The sequence below is a fragment of the Kogia breviceps genome, chromosome 15 (genome assembly GCF_026419965.1).
Source record: "Kogia breviceps isolate mKogBre1 chromosome 15, mKogBre1 haplotype 1, whole genome shotgun sequence".
Lineage (NCBI taxonomy): Eukaryota > Metazoa > Chordata > Mammalia > Artiodactyla > Physeteridae > Kogia > Kogia breviceps.
This window is the reverse complement of record NC_081324.1, coordinates 12,943,143-12,961,055: the sequence shown is the minus strand read 5'-3', so window position 1 is coordinate 12,961,055 and position 17,913 is coordinate 12,943,143. Positions and strand designations below refer to the sequence as shown.

The 17,913-nt window shown below is 35.0% G+C and overlaps 1 protein-coding gene across 8 annotated transcripts in view; it reads left to right on the top strand.

The window, feature by feature from the left end:
* Nucleotides 1-17,913, top strand: part of RELCH (RAB11 binding and LisH domain, coiled-coil and HEAT repeat containing) — a 118,327-nt gene that overhangs the window by 41,087 nt on the left and 59,327 nt on the right. For 5 of the 8 annotated variants that reach the window (XR_010836777.1, XR_010836776.1, XM_059039366.2 and 2 more), the window contains 3 exons: nt 1,022-1,097; nt 3,263-3,358; nt 3,508-3,531. Coding sequence is in view for 6 of the 8 variants with exons in the window: in XM_059039366.2 (XP_058895349.1) it covers nt 1,022-1,097; nt 3,263-3,358; nt 3,508-3,531 (196 nt within the window). In the remaining 2 variants the exon portion in view is untranslated. The remainder of the gene's footprint in view (nt 1-1,021; nt 1,098-3,262; nt 3,359-3,507; nt 3,532-17,913) is intronic. The other 3 variants (XM_059039365.2, XM_059039364.2, XM_067014799.1) reach the window with 1 other exon arrangement.

Genomic DNA, 17,913 nt, shown 5'->3' with positions numbered 1-17,913 from the left:
GGAGGGTAGCAAGACTGGAAGAAAGGAGACTGATAGGATATCTATTGGAAGAATCCAAGTAAGAAATGATTGAATTTCCTGTATTAGAAAGAAGTGGATAGATGTACACGATAGTTAGCAAGTAAAAGATTGATTGGATTAGGATATTAAAAGAAAGGGAAGGATAAAGTCTTTCTGGCTTGGGCAATTGGATGCATTATAGCTCCCTCCACTGAAAGAATTTGGGAGGGGAAACATAATGAGCAAATAGGCTTAAGCTTTGGCACACTAACTCCACAATGAGATGTTACTGGGGGCCACTTTGTGGTGTATACTAAATAACCTCTATTATGTAACTTTGGTGTTAGCCCTTTTCTTTGTAGGTAGAGCACATAAAGTACAACTCATAGTTATAATATTATGAATACTATTATGTGGAGACCAGTATTGTTTTAAAAATGTAAATGTTTTAACCTTTCTTACTAAACATAAATAGGCTAATATTTTCAATTACAAAAATACTTCCTTTGAGATATACCATGAATGTTGAACAAGCCTCTCCTTTATCTTTAATTTTTAATTCTTTTACGTGGGTTTCTAACATTAAGGATTATCATTATCATTATATACATCTGTAAAACTTCTCAGCAACATACCAGGTCAACCTTTGTATCCACTGTTTACCTTTCTGGGACCATAGAGAATTAGGGAAGAAAAAAAAAAATCCTCATTTCAGGTTTTACAAACACTTTCTGTTGTCATTGACCTGCCATACCACTTCAGGTTTAATCCACTCACATTTATAAGTCATTCATCCCCATAACATCAAGCTCTTTTAAGATCAGCATCTATTGCTGATGTCTTTTCCCCAGTATAATTTTCCACTGAAGTGACCTTCAAGTCTTTTGTGGCTGAGACATTCAGTTAACATTTGTGGGGTAGGGTTCATGCAAGGATGGGAATTATAACCTGCAACTTTCTCCTTAAATGCCAGTGGTAACTATTTGGTATTGTCCCATTTTCATTCAATATTTTCTTCTAGGAAGTTGTCTCCTGCTTTCCATCAAGCACTACTCTCTTTCTGTCGAATGTCAGCAGATAGTCGTTTAGGATCAGAGGTAAATTATACCAGATTCTTTCAAACTTTCTTAAAACATTCCGTTTTTCTTCTTAGCATCTTACTCAAAAATAATTGTGATAAGACTCTATTTCAGGTGCAAATCTATTATTTAAAATAATGCTCTAAGAAATAGTTCCTAAAATTTTAAACTTTTAAGGAAAGTAGTTGATTATTTTTGTCTTTAGGTTAAAGCTGTTTTAGTATTAAAGTGGCCTTTTACAGTCTAGTTTTAATTTGTTATGTCTACCGACATATGGTTATATGCCTTTCTATGGTATAATTCAGAAAACCAAATCAAGTGTACATATTGCTTATAATTTCAGTTATTTTTAGATTACTCTACTTTTACTTTCATTCAGATTGTCTTTTTTCCACCCCACCTTCATGCTTTATGCTTTATAGTCTAGTAAGTTTGAAGAAATACTTGTGATTCCAGAAATAACTGATAAGGTTTCTTCTTCAGGGTCAGGGTGAGGGTATTATTTCAGCAGTTAGCATGAAATTACATTAAAAAATACCTAACACACACTAAGCATTATGTTACATGTCATCTCATGTAATCTGCATTTTAATTTGCAAACTTACAAAGTAGGTAATATTAGTCTAATTTTCCAGATAAGGGAATTTTAGACAAGTCCCATAACTTTCCCAGTGTTAGACAGCTACCCAGGTCTATATGATTGTAAAGCCTGATTGCTAAGTATTTGCACTGGTATCAGGAGCTGAACAGCCTACCTCTGCAAAGTGAATCTAAACTTAGGTTATTTAGATGAATAAATCAAAAGTATTATTTCCTTTTGAGGCTGACCAAAAACTGTAAATTCAAATGTCTACAAAGAAACGGGGCAGGTCTCATAATATGATGAAGCAAGAGTGTAATAATGAGTGGTGGGTACTGTAGTAAATTCGAACTTACATCCTTTGCCTAAATCTTCCAGGTGATTGCTTCTGTGTGTGTGTGAGGGCCCAAGGATAGTGCCATTGCTAGACTATATATCACCTTTGTGCAAATTAAAATGATACTCCTTACTTTTGGTGGATATATACCTGGCGTGGCAAATGAGTGCCTGTTGGATGTCAGCCCCACTAACCATTTAGGCTGATTCTCTGCAAGGCATAGCCGATAACAGTCTTTTTCAAGAGAAGCTGGGCATCTGGATTTTTTTGGGGGGGGGTTGCCTGTAATTTTCTTTTTTAACATCCGTATCGGAGTATAACTGCTCTACAATGGTGTGTTAGTTTCTGCTTTACAACAGAGTGAATCAGCTATACATATATATCCCCATATCTCCTCCCTCTTGCGTCTCCCTCCCACCCTCCCTATCCCACCCCTCTAGGTGGTCACAAAGCACCAAGCTGATCTCCCTGTGCTCTGCAGCTGCTTCCCACTAGCTATTTTACATTTGGTAGTGTATATATGTCCATGCCACTCTCCCACTTCATCCCAGCTTACCCTTCCCCCTCCCCGTGTCCTCAAGTCCATTCTCTATATCTGCGTCTTTATTTCTGTCCTACCCCTAGGTTCGGATTGATTGTCTTTGATTTCAGAGTTTATTAGCTCAAGTTTGTTTTCCTCAAGTCCTTTGTAATTGTTGTTGCAGGCTTATCTTCAGAGGGTTTTTTCTTTTTTTCTCCTATCTTTATACTCACTCCTCCCTTTCTAGCTGTTTTATGGTTGATTCCACTTCACCTCTTTTGGGCTTCTGTCGCACAATGTCATTAAGAATATGAAAGAGCTAGAGGATGGTTTGGATGCAATCTGGCAATCCTCATTGTAAGACTGGGTCAGCCCCCTTGGACTTCCCTTGCATGCAGCTTCGTTATACAAACTACTCTTTCACCTTAGGCTTTGTGGGCACCGTTGAAGCTGCCCCAGTCCTGTGTTATCCCTGTTTGTTCCCAGAACTGAAGCCTTGTAAGCCTCCCTGTCTTCACCCTTGCTTCTTAACAGTGTTTTAAATCCATTTCTGGTCTATAAAAATGTTTATCCCATTAGGGATTACAGTTGTTCTCATTGTTGTTTTTATCATCATCATAAGTTGTAATTTGGGATGTGTGTTTGGAACAGAGGTGACAAGGGTCCAAAACATAAACTTTAAGTACAATACCATCATGCACAAAAGTTCTCCAGTGTCATCATTTATTAATTGTTTGGTTTTCTAGGTGTCTCGGATTGCAGACAGTGAGAAAAGTGTTATGTTAATGCTGGGGCGCTGCCTGCCACACATTGTTCCTAATGTGCTGTTGGCAAAGAGAGAGGTGAGACACATAAAAGTATCTTCATTCCCCAGATCTCATCATGTTGTCCATTTTTTGTCATTTTGAAGTTTAGTGTTATATTTTTATTTTGTTAAAGTCTATTCCTTGCAATCATATTCTTACTTTTGTGCATGCATCTCTGCTCCTAGAGAATGGTTTTACACCTCTGTCAGGTGAGTTCAGTAAAACTGCATGGTATTCATGTTTTCCAATTTTGCTTAAAGCATCATTAGCTTTTGCAGCACTAACTATTACTGTAGGTCCATTTATGTGCCATGAACACTGTCTGTTTTTTACATTACCAGTTAACTAATTTATTTTATCTCTGCTCTTGATATGATATGCGTGATTTGTCTACAGAAATAGACACGCTTTGTATTGAACATTCACAGGGACTAATAATGTAACTTTTCTTAAACGTAGTTACCTATTATTAATGTTAGTTTTATTGTATTTGTTTGGCAGTAATTACACTTGTCTTAGGATGATAGGATAGTTATAATATTGTCTACAGTAACTTTTGGAAGTACCTTTTTTGTTTTTCTTGTAGCTCACCTGTTATTGACAGATGCTTTAAATGTCCAAAATAGTGTAGCAAATTTATTTTAGTACACGTTGCCTATGTTATAAGCCATAAATACTGTAGAAAGTTATTTTTAGAGTTATATTTAGCCAATAAAAGATTAATGAAAAGTAATCTGTAATCTCATTTAAATGACAGTGAATGATTTATTTGCAAACAAGTTTATTTATTTGAATTATTCAATTTATGAAATCAATTTTCAGTTCACAAATTTTTTTTGAATGGGTTAAGAATATTTTAGAATGTGTCATAAAAGTTTCTTTTGTTATCCTCTTAATATTTACCACCGGTTTTAATCATAATTCATGGGACCTACAGTATGATAGGTACACAATGCATTGGCAAAACCCATGTAGAGCTTATTCTTAATTATCTGTTTAGCACAAGAAATTTGTACTGATCCTCAAGAAAATGTATGTGTAGAGCTTAAAAATTTTTTATACCTATAGGTATTTTTAATTTAAAAAAGATAAACATGACTGTTTTCTTACTGATGGTTTTATTTTACCTAATATTTAAAAATAGCTCTGAGACATTAATAAGTTATGGAAATTTTTCTATGTCTTGAAGGATCAGTGTCCAATTTCAGATTGTTTTGCAGTTCTGCCTGGCAGAATGGTGTTTGAGCTTCTTTTCCTTTTTCAGCTTGTAACATAATCCATGCAGTGCATTAATGTTTGCATCCCTTTTACTATGTTTCCTTAATATAATCTTTAAAATATCACAGAAACCTAATTGTTATGAGATGCAGTTTAAGCTTTTTTATTTTAATTTTCCCTTTTTTAATCATAAAAAACTACCACGAAAATCTGATTGTACTGCATGAAGTATTTATAAATTTGCATCATCAGTAATCAGATATATATATAAATATATATGTAAACATATTTATATATACACATATATTTTATTTGTGGTATGATGTTTACTTTTTGGCTGATTTTAAGGTTTTTATATTTTAAAATATTTATATACTTATAATTTCATGAAGAATTGATCATTTATCTTTGTTTACTTAATTATTTGTACTTTATTCTGTTTTACTAGAAGATTTACCATTTATTATACACCAAAGTTGTATTCCCTCAAAATTAAATTGGTAACTAATGAAGTATACCTTGCCTTTCTTTCAAACTAATCCCAGGGCATAAAAGGTCAAAACTTCTATTTCATTTTATCCTTTGATATTAGATTACTTGTATTTAATATTTTATCCTAGTTCCTTATATCTATATTTTTTAAAAGGTCTCATGATTGAAGGATTAATATTTTTATTTTTTCTTATTTCTCAAGTTTTATGTGTTCTCTTATCAGTATAAACCTTTTTATTGATATGTAAATACAATTAAAATGTCCCTTAGTAAACTGATTGATCATAGCAATATCCTAGGTAATTTTTAAAATAAAACATTAAAAACAGGTTTTAAGGTTTGAATAAATAATACATTCACATGGTTTAACATCTTTTGAATATAAAAAGATGTACAACAAAAACTTGCCTTCCCTTATCCCTGAGCCACCATCCTACATGCAATAAATTTTATTAGCTTCTGGTGTATTCTTTCAAGTTCTTTGCCCATTTTTTAAGTGTATTGTTTGCCTTTTAATTGTAAGAGTTCTTATAATTCTGGATATTAAACCCTTATCTCATACATGATTTGCAAATATTTTCTCCCATCCTATAGGTTTTCTTTTCACATTGTTGATAATGTCCTTAGATGGACAAATGTTTTTCATTTTTATGAAATCTGATCTCTCTTTTTTTCTTTTGTTGCTTGAGTTTTTGGTATCAATCTAAGGATCCATTACCAAATCTGAAGTCAGAAAGATTTATTCCTGTGTTTTCTTCTAATAGTTTTATACCTTTAGCTCTTATATTTAGGTCATTGATCCATTTTGAGTTTTTTTTTTTTTTTTAATATATGTAGTGAGGCAGGAGTCTAAAACTTTATTCTTTTCATTTAGTTATCCAGATATCCCAGCACCATTCGTTGAACAGAAAATTGTTTCCCTAATGAATGGTCATGGCACCTTTGCCAAAAATCAGTTCACTGTCGATGTTTGGATTCATTTTTATACTTTCAATTCTGTACCATTGGTCTTTGTGTTTATCTTTATGCCCATTCCACTCTATTCTGATTACTGTAGCTTTATAGTAAGTTTTGAAATTGGGAAGAATTAGTCCTCCGGCTTTGTTTTCTTTTTCAATATCATTTAGCCATTTAGGGCCCCTTTCAGTTCCATATGAATTTGATGTTCAGTTTTGATTTCTGCCATAAAGATCATTTGAATTTTGATAGGGATTGCACTGAATCTTTAGATCACTTTGGGGAATATTGACATTCAAACAACATTAAGTCTTGCAATCTATGAACATGAGATTCTTTATAGTTATTTATGTCTTTCAGCAATGTTTTGTAGTTTTCAGTGTACAAGTTTTTCACTTCCATGTTAAAATTTATTTCTAAGTATTTTATTCTCATGGACGCTGTTGTAAATGAAATTGTTTCCTTAATTTCCTTTTCAGGTTGTTCATTGCTGGTATATAGAAACAGAACTGACATTTGTATGTTGATCTTGTAACTTGAAACTTTGCTGAATTTGTTTATTAGCTCTAGTAGTTTTTTGTGGATTCTGTGAGATTTATATAGAATCATGTTATCTGCAAACAGATATTTTGCTTCTTTCGTTCCAATTTGGATAGCTTTTATTTCTTCCTCTAACTTAATAGCTTTGGTTAGGACTGCCAATACAATTTTTCTTTTTAACATCTTTATTGGAGTATAATTGCTTTACAATGGTGTGTCAGTTTCTGCTTTATAACAAAGTGAATCAGTTATACCTATACATATTACCCATATCTCTTCCCTCTTGCATCTCCCTCCCTCCCATCCTCCCTATCCCACCCCTCTAGGTGGTCACAAAGCACCGAGCTGATCTCCCTGTGCTATGCGGCTGCTTCCCACTAGCTATCTATTTTACGTTTGGTAGTGTATATATGTCCATACCACTCTCTCACTTTGTCACAGCTTACCCTTTCCCCTCCCCATATCCTCAAGTCCATTCTCTAGTAGGTCTGTGTCTTTATTCCCACCTTGCTCCGAGGTTCATCATGACCTTTTCTTTTTTTCCCTTAGATTCCATATATATGTGTTAGCATATGGTATTTGTTTTTCTCTTACTTACTTCACTCTGTATGACAGACTCTACATCCATCCACCTCAATACAAATAACACAATTTCGTTTCTTTTTATGGCTGACTGATATTCCATTGTATATATGTGCCACATCTTCTTTATCCATTCATCTGTTGATATACACTTAGGTTGCTTCCATATCCTGGCTATTGTAAATAGAGCTGCAATGAACGTTGTGGTACATGACTCTTTTTGAATTATGGTTTTCTTAGGTTATATGCCCAGTAGTGGGATTGCTAGGTCTTATGGTAGTTCTATTTTTAGTTTTTTAAGGAACCTCCATACTGTTCTCCATAGTGGCTGTATCAATTTACATTCCCACCAACGGTGCAAGAGGGTTCCCTTTTCTCCACACCCTCTACAACATTTATTGTTTGTAGATTTTTTGATGATGGCCATTCTGACTGGTGTGAGATGATATCTCATTGTAGTTTTGATTTGCATTTCTCTAATGATTAATGATGTTGAGCATCCTTTCATGTGTTTGTTGGCAATCTGTATATCTTCTTTGGAGAAATGTCTATTTAGGTCTTCTGCCCATTTTTGGATTGGGTTGTTTGTTTTTTTGATATTGAGCTGCATGAGCTGCTTGTAAATTTTGGAGATTAATCCTTTGTCAGTTGCTTCATTTGAAGATATTTTCTCCCATTCTTAGGGTTGTCTTTTCATATTGTTTATGGTTTCCTTTGCTGTGCAAAAGCTTTTAAGTTTCATTAAGTCCCATTTGTTTATTTTTGTTTTTATTTCCATTTCTCTAAGAGGTGAGTCAAAAAGGATCTTTCTGTGACTGATGTCATTGAGTGTTCTGCCTATATTTTCCTCTAAGAGTTTGATAGTGCCTGGCATTACATTTATGTCTCTAATCCATTTTGAGTTTATTTTTGTGTATGGTGTTAGGGAATGTTCTAATTTCATACTTTTACATGGACTTGTCCAATTTTCCCAGCACCACTTATTGAAGAGGCTGTCTTTTCTCTACTGTATATTCTTACCTCCTTTATCAAAGATAAGGTGACCATAGGTGCGTGGGTTTATCTCTGGGCTTTCTATCCTGTTCCATTGATCTATATTTCTGTTTTTGTGCCAGTACCATAGTGTCTTGATTACTGTAGCTTTGTAGTATAGTCTGAAGTCAGGGAGCCTGATTCCTCCAGCTCCGTTTTGCTTTCTCAAGATTGCTTTGACTATTCGGGGTCTTTTGTGTTTCCATACAAATTGTGAAATTTTTTGTTCGAGTTCTGTGAAAAATGCCAGTGGTAGGTTTGATAGGGATTGCATTGAATCTGTAGATTGCTTTGGGTAGTAGAGTCATTTTCACAATGTTGATTCTTCCAATCCAAGAACATGGTATCTCTCTCCATCTATTTGTATCATCTTTAATTTCTTTCATCAGTGTCTTATAATTTTCTGCATACACGTCTTTTGTCTCCTTAGGTAGGTTTATTCCTAGATATTTTATTCTTTTTGTTACAATGGTAAAATGAGAGTGTTTTCTTAATTTCACTTTCAGATTTTTCATCATTAGTGTATAGGAATGCTAGAGATTTCTGTGATTAATTTTGTATCCTGCTACTTTACCAAATTCATTGATTAGCTCTAGTAGTTTTCTGGTAGCATCATTAGGATTCTCTATGTATAGTATCATGTCATCTGCAAACAGTGACAGCTTTACTTCTTCTTTTCCGATTTGGATTCCTTTTATTTCTTTTTCTTCTCTGATTGCTGTAGCTAAAACTTCCAAAACTCTGTTGAATAACAGTGGTGAGAGTGGGCAACCTTGTCTTCTTCCTGATCTTAGTGGAAAGGGTTTCAGTTTTTCACCATTGAGGACGATGTTGGCTGTGGGTTTGTCATATATGGCCTTTATTATGTTGAGATAAGTTCTCTCTATGCCTGCTTTCTGAAGGGTTTTTATCATAAATCGGTGTTGAATTTTGTCTAAAGCTTTCACTGCATCTATTGAGATGATCATATGGTTTTTCTCCTTCAATTCGTTAATATGCTGTATCACTTTGATGTGCATATATTGAAGAATCCTTGCATATCTGGGATAAACCCCACTTGATCATGTTGTATGACCCTTTTAATGTGCTGCTGGATTCTGTTTGCTAGTATTTTGTTGAGGATTTTTGCATCTATGTTCATCAGTGATATTGCCCTGTAGTTTTCTTTCTTTTAGATATCTTTGTCTGCTGTTGGTATCAGGGTGATGGTGACCTAGTAGAAAGAGTTTGGGAGTGTTCCTCCCTCTGCTATATTTTGGAAGAGTTTGAGAAGGATAGGTGTTAGCTCTTCTCTAAATGTTTGATACAATTCTCCTGTGAAGCCATCTGGTCCTGGGCTTTTGTTTGTTGGAAGACTTTTAATCACAATTTCAATTTCAGTGCTTCTGATTGCTCTGTTCATATTTTCTATTTCTTCATGGTTTAGTCTCAGAAGACTGTACATTTCTAAGAATTTGTCCTTTTCTTCCAGGTTGTCCTTTTATTGGCATATAGTTGCTTGTAGTAATCTCTCATGATCCTTTGTATATCTGCAGTGTCAGTTGTTCCTTCTCCTTTTTCATTTCTAATTTTATTGATTTGAGCCTTCTCCCTTTTCTCTTGATGAGTTTTGTTCTTCTTTCTCTAATTCCTTTAGGTGTAAGGTTAGGTTGTTTACTTGAGATGTTTCTTATTTCTTAAGGAAAGATTGTATTGCTATAAACTTCCCTCTTAGAACTGCTTTTGCAGCATCACATAGGTTTTGGATCATCCTGTTTTCATTATCATTTGTTTCTAGGTATTTTTTGATTTCCTCTTTGATTTCTTCAGTGATCTGTTGATTATTAAGTAGTGTATTGTTTAGCCTCCATGTGTTTGTATTTTTTAGCAGATATTTTCCTGTAATTGATATCTAGTCTCATAGCGTTGTGGTCAGTAAAGATACTTGATACGATTTCAATTTTCTTAAATTTACCAAGGCTTGATATGTGACCCAAGATATGATCTATCCTGGAGAATGTTCCATGAGCACTTGAGAAGAATGTGTATTCTTCTGTTTTGGGGTGGAACGTCCTATATATACCAATTAAGTCCATCTTGTTTAATATACCATTTAAAGCTTATGTTTCCTTATTTATTTTCATTTTGGATAATCTGTCCACTGGTGAAAGTGGGGTGTTAAAGCCCCCTACTATAATTGTGTTACTGTCGATTTCCCCTTTTATGGCTGTTAGTTTTTGCCTTATATATTGAGGTGCTCCTATGTTGGGTGCATAAATATTTACAATTTTTATATCTTCTTCTTGGATCGATTCCTTGATCATTATATACTGTCCTTTGTCTCTTGTAATAGTCTTTATTTTAAAGTCTGTTTTGTCTGATATGAGAATTGCTACTCCAGCTTCTTTTGATTTCCATTTGCATGCCATATCTTTTTCCATCCCCTCACTTTCAGTCTGAATGTGTCCCTAGGTCTGAAGTGGGTCTCTTGTAGACGGCATATATACGGGTCTTGTTTTTGTATCCATTCAGCCAGTCTATGGATTTTGGTTGGAGCATTTAATCCATTTACTTTTAAGGTAATTATTGTTATGTATGTTCCTATTACCATTTTCTTAATTGTTTTGGGTTTGTTCTTGTAGGTCTTTACCTTCTCTTGTGTTTCCTGCCTAGAGAAGTTCCTTTAGCATTTGTTGTAAAGCTGGTTTCGTGGTGCTGAATTCTCTTAGCTTATGCTTGTCTGTAAAGGTTTTAATTTCTCCATCAAATCTGAATGAGATCCTTGCCGGGTAGAGTAATCTTTGTTGTAGGTTCTTCCCTTTCATCACTTTACATATGTTCTGCTACTCCCTTCTGGCTTGCAGAGTTTCTGCTGAATGATCAGCAGTTAACCTTATGGGGATTCCCTTGTGTGTTATTTGTTGTTTTTCCCTTGCTGCTTTTAATATCTTTTCTTTGTATTTAGCTTTTGATAGTTTGATTAATATGTGTCTTGGCGTGTTTCTCCTTGGATTTATCCTGTATGGGACTCTCTGTGCTTCCTGGACTTGATTAACTATTTCCTTTCCCATATTAGGGAAGTTTTCAACTATAAACTCTTCAAATATTTTCTCAGTCCCTTTCTTTTTCTCTTCTTCTTCTGGGACCCCTAAAATTTGGATGTTGGTATGTTTAATGTTGTCCCAGAGGTCTCTGACACTGTTCTCAATTCTTTTCATTCTTTCTCTTCATTCTGCTCTGCAGTAGTTATTTCCACTATTTTATCTTCCAGGTCACTTATCCATTCTTCTGCCTCAGTTATTCTGCTATTGATCCCTTCTAAGGAATTTTTATTTCATTTATTGTGTTGTTCATCACTGTTTGTTTGCTGTTTAGTTCTTCTAGTTTGTTGTTAAATGTTTCTTGTATTTTTTTCCATTCTATTTCCAAGATTTTAGATCATCTTTACTATCATTATTCTGAATTCTCTTTCAGGTAGGCTGCATATTTCCTCTTCATTTGTTAGGTCTGGTGGGTTTTTGCTTGCTCCTTCATCTGCTATTTGTTTTTCTGTCTTCTCATTTTGTTTCACTTACTGTGTTTGGGGTCTCCATTTTGCAGGCTGTAGGTTCGTAGTTCCCATTGTTTTTGGTGTGTGCCCCCAGTGGCTAAGGTTGGTTCAGTGGGTTGTGTAGGCTTCCTGGTGGAGGGGACTACTGCCTGTGTTTTGGTGGATGAGGCTGGATCTTGTCTTTCTGGTTGGCAGGTCCACGTCTGGTGGTGTGTTTTGGGGTGTCTGCGGCCTTATTATGATTTTAGGCAGCCTCTCTGCTAATGGATGGGGTTTTGTTCCTGTCTTCTTGCTAGTTGTTTGGCATAGAGTGTCCAGCACTGTAGCTTGCTGGTCGTTGAGGGAAGCTGGGTTGTGACACTGAGATGTAGATCTCTGGGAGATTTTCACCGTTTGATGTTACGTGGAGCTGGGGAGGTCTCTTGTGGACCAGTGTCGTGAACTTGGCTCTCGCACCTCAGAGGCACAGCCCTGACGTCTGGCTGGAGCACCAAAAGCCTTTCATCCACTCGGCTGCTAGTGTTGGAGGGTCTCCTGCAGAGGCAGGGGGTGGCTGTGGCTCCCCGTGGGGACAAGGACCCTGGCAACAGAAGTTCTGGGAAGTACTCCTTGGCGTGAACCCTCCTAGAGTTCTCTCGTGCCGCCCCAGTCTCAAAGCTCCCACCCCTGCTCCTCAGGCTGGGTCCCCCTAATAATTCTTTAAATGTGTTTTAGAATTCATCAGTTCTGTTCCTAGAGCTTTTCTTTGGGGATGGTTTTTATTACTTGTTCAATCTATTAGCTTGTTACTGGTCTGTTGCAATTTTCTATCTCTTCTTGACTCAGTTTTGGTAATATATGTGATTCTAGGAATTAGTTCATTTCTTGATTATCTAATTTGTTGGTGAAGCATCATTTATGGTATTCACTTACAATCCTTTTAATTTTTGTAAGGTTGCTACTAATGTCCTCTCCTTTATTTCTGTTTCTAGTTATTTGCATCTTCTCTTTTCCTCTTAGTAGTCTAGCTAAAGGATTGTCAATTGTGTTGTTCTTTTCAAAGATTCAACCTCTGATTTTGCTGGTCATCTTGTTTTCCTTGTGTATATTTCATTTATCTCTGCTCTAATCTTTATTATTTTCTTCTTTCAGCCAGCCCTTAGTTTAGTTTGCTCTTTGTTGCAAGGTTGTTGACTTGGGATCCTGCTTTTTTAATGTAGGCAATTACAACTATAAATTTCCCTCTGTGTCCTGCTTATGCTACATTTCATACATTTTGGTATGTTCTGTTTCTCATTTTCATTTATCTCAAAATATTTTAATTTCCTTAGTGATTTCTTTGATCCATTTGTTGTTTAAGAATGTGTTGTTTAACATCAACATATTACTGAATTTTCCAGTTTCCCTTCAGTTATTGATTTTTAATTTCCAATGTGGCTGGAGAAGCTTCTTTGTGTGCTTTCAATCTTTTAAAAACTTACCGACAATTGTCTGTAGCCTAACATATGTTCTCCCCTTGAGAATGTTCCATGTGCACCTGAAAATAATATATATTCTGCTGTTGTCATCTAGAGTTGTCTATATATGTCTGTTAGGTCTAATTGTTTTACATTGTTGAAGTCCTCTATTTCCTTACTGATCTTTCGTCTGGATATTCTGTCCATTATCGAAACTGGGGTATGGAAGTCTCCAAGTATTATTGGAGCTGTGTTGTATTCTTTCAGAGGTATTTTCTTCATGTATAAGCAAACTCAAATATATGATCTCTCCATGAATTTTACAGATGCTACCATACTCTATGCACTATTTTGCACTTTGCTTTTTTTCCATGTAACTTATTTTTGTATCTTTCTATGTCAGTAGATAAAGAGCTTTCTCATTCTCAAGACTGCATAATATCTAGTCTTCTATAGTCTTTTAAACATGTTTTAAATTAGGTAGTTCAGGCTTTATTGACTACACTGTCAGTAAGGAAGATATTTTACATCATGTGTCAGTATATAATTACACATGTAAATAAAATTAAAATAAAAGTGTTACAAATCAAGTCTTGCCTTTATTACAAAAGTTAGAATAGAAGATAGTATCAAACAGGATTTTATAAATATTTTAAAACACTAAAGAATATACCTAAATAAACAATAAAAAAGAAAAGAAAGCTCTTTGTGACCCATTCAATTGACTTTATGACCCACTATTTTAAATGGAGTGACATAAAGTTTAATTAAAACTGTCTAATAAATTAAACTTTATGTTGTATAAAAGTGGAAAGTACAGTGACTATAGATATTAGTGTTATTTCCTTTCATTTTTTAAAAGAAAAATCGCAACCTCACTTAACCTTCAGGGCACCATTATAGCATTTTCCAAATTCAACATACCATATTTTCAAATCTAAGATACCATTGATTGTAACAATTATGTACCTTTAAGAAATAAGAATTCCAATTAATTTATGATACGCTGTCCATTGTAAGGTGCATCTCAATTTCAGAGATGATAAAAAATGAAAAAAATTTTTTCTCCTGTGTTCTGCAAAGTAGTGATAATCTCTTTTTACCAGCTTGTATTTTAAAAGACTTTTTTGTCTGTTCATTTTGGGAGAAAAAAATAAAATAATGAACTGATTTTCTATATAGTAGTTCACATTAATGGGTTGGTTGAGGAACTTGTATCTTTCAAACCAAATTACAAAGTAAATATATTTGTCCTTTGATATATGTATATAGTAAAATAGGCTAAAGAAGTTGATTTTTCACAATTTCTGCTTTAAATGCATTGAAGGGGAAATTCTGTAATTTAAAATAAGATTTCTTAAAGAATTACTTCTAAAAGCATTTTTAAATAATACATCTAAATTTAACGTTCATTTTTATTCTACGGCAAGGAAATATATGTCATCAGCTAGCTAAATTAGAAGAGCAAAGGAGAAGCCTGGGCCTGGAATGAGGGTGCAGCAAGGTGAAATGGAAAATGAGTCCAAGCTTTCTTTGTAGGATGTTCCAAAATTAGATTGGGGATGGTTGCACAACTCTGAATATACTGAAAAAAACCCACTGAATGTACACTTGAAATGGATGAGTTTCATGATATATAAAATATATATCAGTAAAGCTATGAAAAGAAAAAAGATAAAGGAGAACATCAATTCCCTAAAAGACTTAAAAGTAGCTAGTACCTCTAAAGACTTGCTCATCTTCTAAGAAACTAAACTTTCTCTTTTACATTGCCATTCATGGTTACTCCATGGTAAATGTTTAACATATGTGTAATAATAACCCCAGATAATTACAACTGTATTAGAGTAATATAGTAGTACAAGTAAAGTAGATAGTACAGTAAAGTACATAAGCTTGGTCCATCTTCTTTAACCATGTAGAGTGTGTGTGTGTGTGTGTGTGTGTGTGTGTGTGTGTGTGTGTGTGTGTGTGTTGTAATTTTCGGAGTAAATCACATGCTCTTTAGCAGTATCAGAGTTTAAAAGTCACTTAAGTATTTCAGTTAGGCTTCCTAAAGACTGAGCCCCAGGAATTATCGATATTAATAATTCTAAGAATAGATATTTTAGCAGCCCTTGAAGTGTAAAACTTTTCCAGAGGTGAGTAATCTTTTCTTTTCCTTATGTGAGTCTTTACAATGTTTTTTCTTTATTTTTTTTCTTTACATGTTATTGTCAACATCCTGACAAATTTAAACTGAAAAATCTAAATCAGAGGATGTACACTTGTCAGTACTTGAATTTAAATTGTAATTCATTATTGCTTAATCCCTAGGCAAAAGACTAGATGAAAAACATTTAATAACAGTTATCTAAAATTTTTTAATTAGTTAATTAATTAATTTATTTTTTGGCTATGTTGGGTCTTCGTTGCTGCACGTGGGCTTTCTCTAGTTGTGGCAAGCAGGGGCTACTCTTTGTTGCGGTGCACGGGCTTTGCATTGTGGTGGTTCCTGTTGTTACGGAGCACGGGCTCTAGGTGCATGGGCTTCAGCAGTTGTGGCACACGGGCTTCAATAGTTGTGGCTCGCGGGCTCTAGAGCTCAGGCTCAGTAGTTGTGGCGCATGGGCTTAGTTGCGCTGCGGCATGTGGGATCTTCCTGGACGAGGGCTCCAACCCGTGTCCCCTGAATTGGCAGGTGGATTTTTAACCACTGCACCACCAGGGATGTCCCCTATCTAAAATTTTTAATGACGCTTGGGTTATAGGAAATAATTTTAGTGAAACAATGAGGATAGTCAGTGAACTATAATTAATTGGACTAATGTCACCTTTCTAGAACTATAGAATTTTGCTTCTTGACCTGAAGTACTCAAACATTTCCTCCTTGGCATCTGATCTAAATGCAGTACTTCCTTTTATGGTTTAGACTCCTTTCAGATCTTGGAGCCATTATCTTATCAACATTTCCATGCTTTTTTTTTTTTTTTTTTACTTTTAAAATTTGCCTGACATCATTTCCTACTTCATTTCTTTCCCCTTTAACATCTGATCACTCATGTTGTTTTAGATCCTGTTTAGGTACTTTTTTTTCCTTCTGTTTTTGTAGTCTGAACACACACTAATCTTACTGAAAGTGATTTATTTATTATTTTTAGAAGTTATTTTACTTGTGAAACTGAAAAGAAGGGACTTCCCTGGTGGTCCAGTGGTAAAGAATCGGTCTTCCAATGCAGGGGACGTGGGTTCAATCCCTGGTTGGGGAACTAAGATCCCACACGCCTCGGGACAACTAAGCCCAAGCACCACAACTACTGAGCTCGCGCGCCTCAACCAGAGAGCCCACGTGCCGCAAACTACAGAGCCCACATGCTCTGGAGCCCGTTCGCCACAACTAGAGAGAGAAAAACCCGCATGCCACAACGAAGAGCCTGCACTGCAACGGAAGATCCCGCATGCTGCAACAAAGACCCCACGTGCTGCAACTAAGACCCAACATAGACAAAAGAAAATAAATAAATAAATATTTTTTAAAAAGAACTGAAAGGAAAATCCTGGAAGCCTTTCCTGTTTAATTCTGTACAAAATTTCATAGGAAGAGTGGGAGAGCCTTCATATAGAGAGAACAAGCATTGTTGTTAAAATTGCAAAAATCAAAATAGTTAAAGCAAAAATCATTTACTTGAGTAAAGTGCAAATTACTAAGTCTTTAGGTTAATGAATTCTATAGGCCTTGGAAATATGTTTTCTAGTATTGTGGTAATAAAGTACTGGAATACCTTCTGCAATAGGATTACTACGCTGATTTCCTCTCTAATGATCAGTAGATCAGTTTTGTATTTCACTTCAATACACATTAATTGAGTACTATCAGGTGCTGAAGTATGTTTGAAAATATTTAAAATTTCTGTTGCCTTGAAATATGGAGGCAATAACATTTTTATGGGGGGGGGGCAAGGGATTCTTTTCGGATATAATGTTACCAAAGCTATAAGTATTATTTTACCATGGTTATTATTCAAAGACATTTTCAAAACCACTATCACATTGTTTTCTGAAGAAAATTTAGCCACCATTTTAAAAATGTTTTATTTATAATTATAAGGAAAGTTTTTTAAATACTAGACTTCATCAGTTGGAGAGATAATACCAAAGGGAGAATATTGATTCAAATCTATAAATTTATGAATACAGTTGACCCTTCCTTGAACAATGCAGAGGTTATGGGTGCTGACCCACACACAGTTCAAAATCCCAGTATAACTTTTCATTCAGCCAGCCACAGATTGTGTACTACTGTAATACATACTTAAGGGAAAAAATCTGTACATAAGTGGACCCACACAGTACAAACCCGTGTTGTTCAAGGGTCATCTGTAGTGTAAAAATGGTAAATAGGGTCTTAAATGGATGAATTCGTACTTCAGAGGCTTGAAAAAGGTGAATTCACAATAAATAAGTGATATACAGCACAGCAGATACACAACACAGAATTCATTATTTCAGGAATGGTACAAATAGAAGTTGTGAATAAATAAATGAATGATAGAGGAAGAAGAAATTAGGATGTTTGGAGCTAGTCATAACTTAGCAATTAAAATCCTTGATGGCTCTATCACAAACAGACTATACTTTCCACTTTTTTCTGCCATCACTTTCTGGGCCTCTTCTCAGCTCAGTGTTGCTGTAAGAAGAGGAGACCATCTGGCATACTTTACACACTGGGTTATAACTGCCATAGGCATTAATGTGCCAGGCTGTACCCAGTTCTCCGTGCCATAGGCTATCAACCAAAACTTACTGGCAATGACTTCCCATATTTG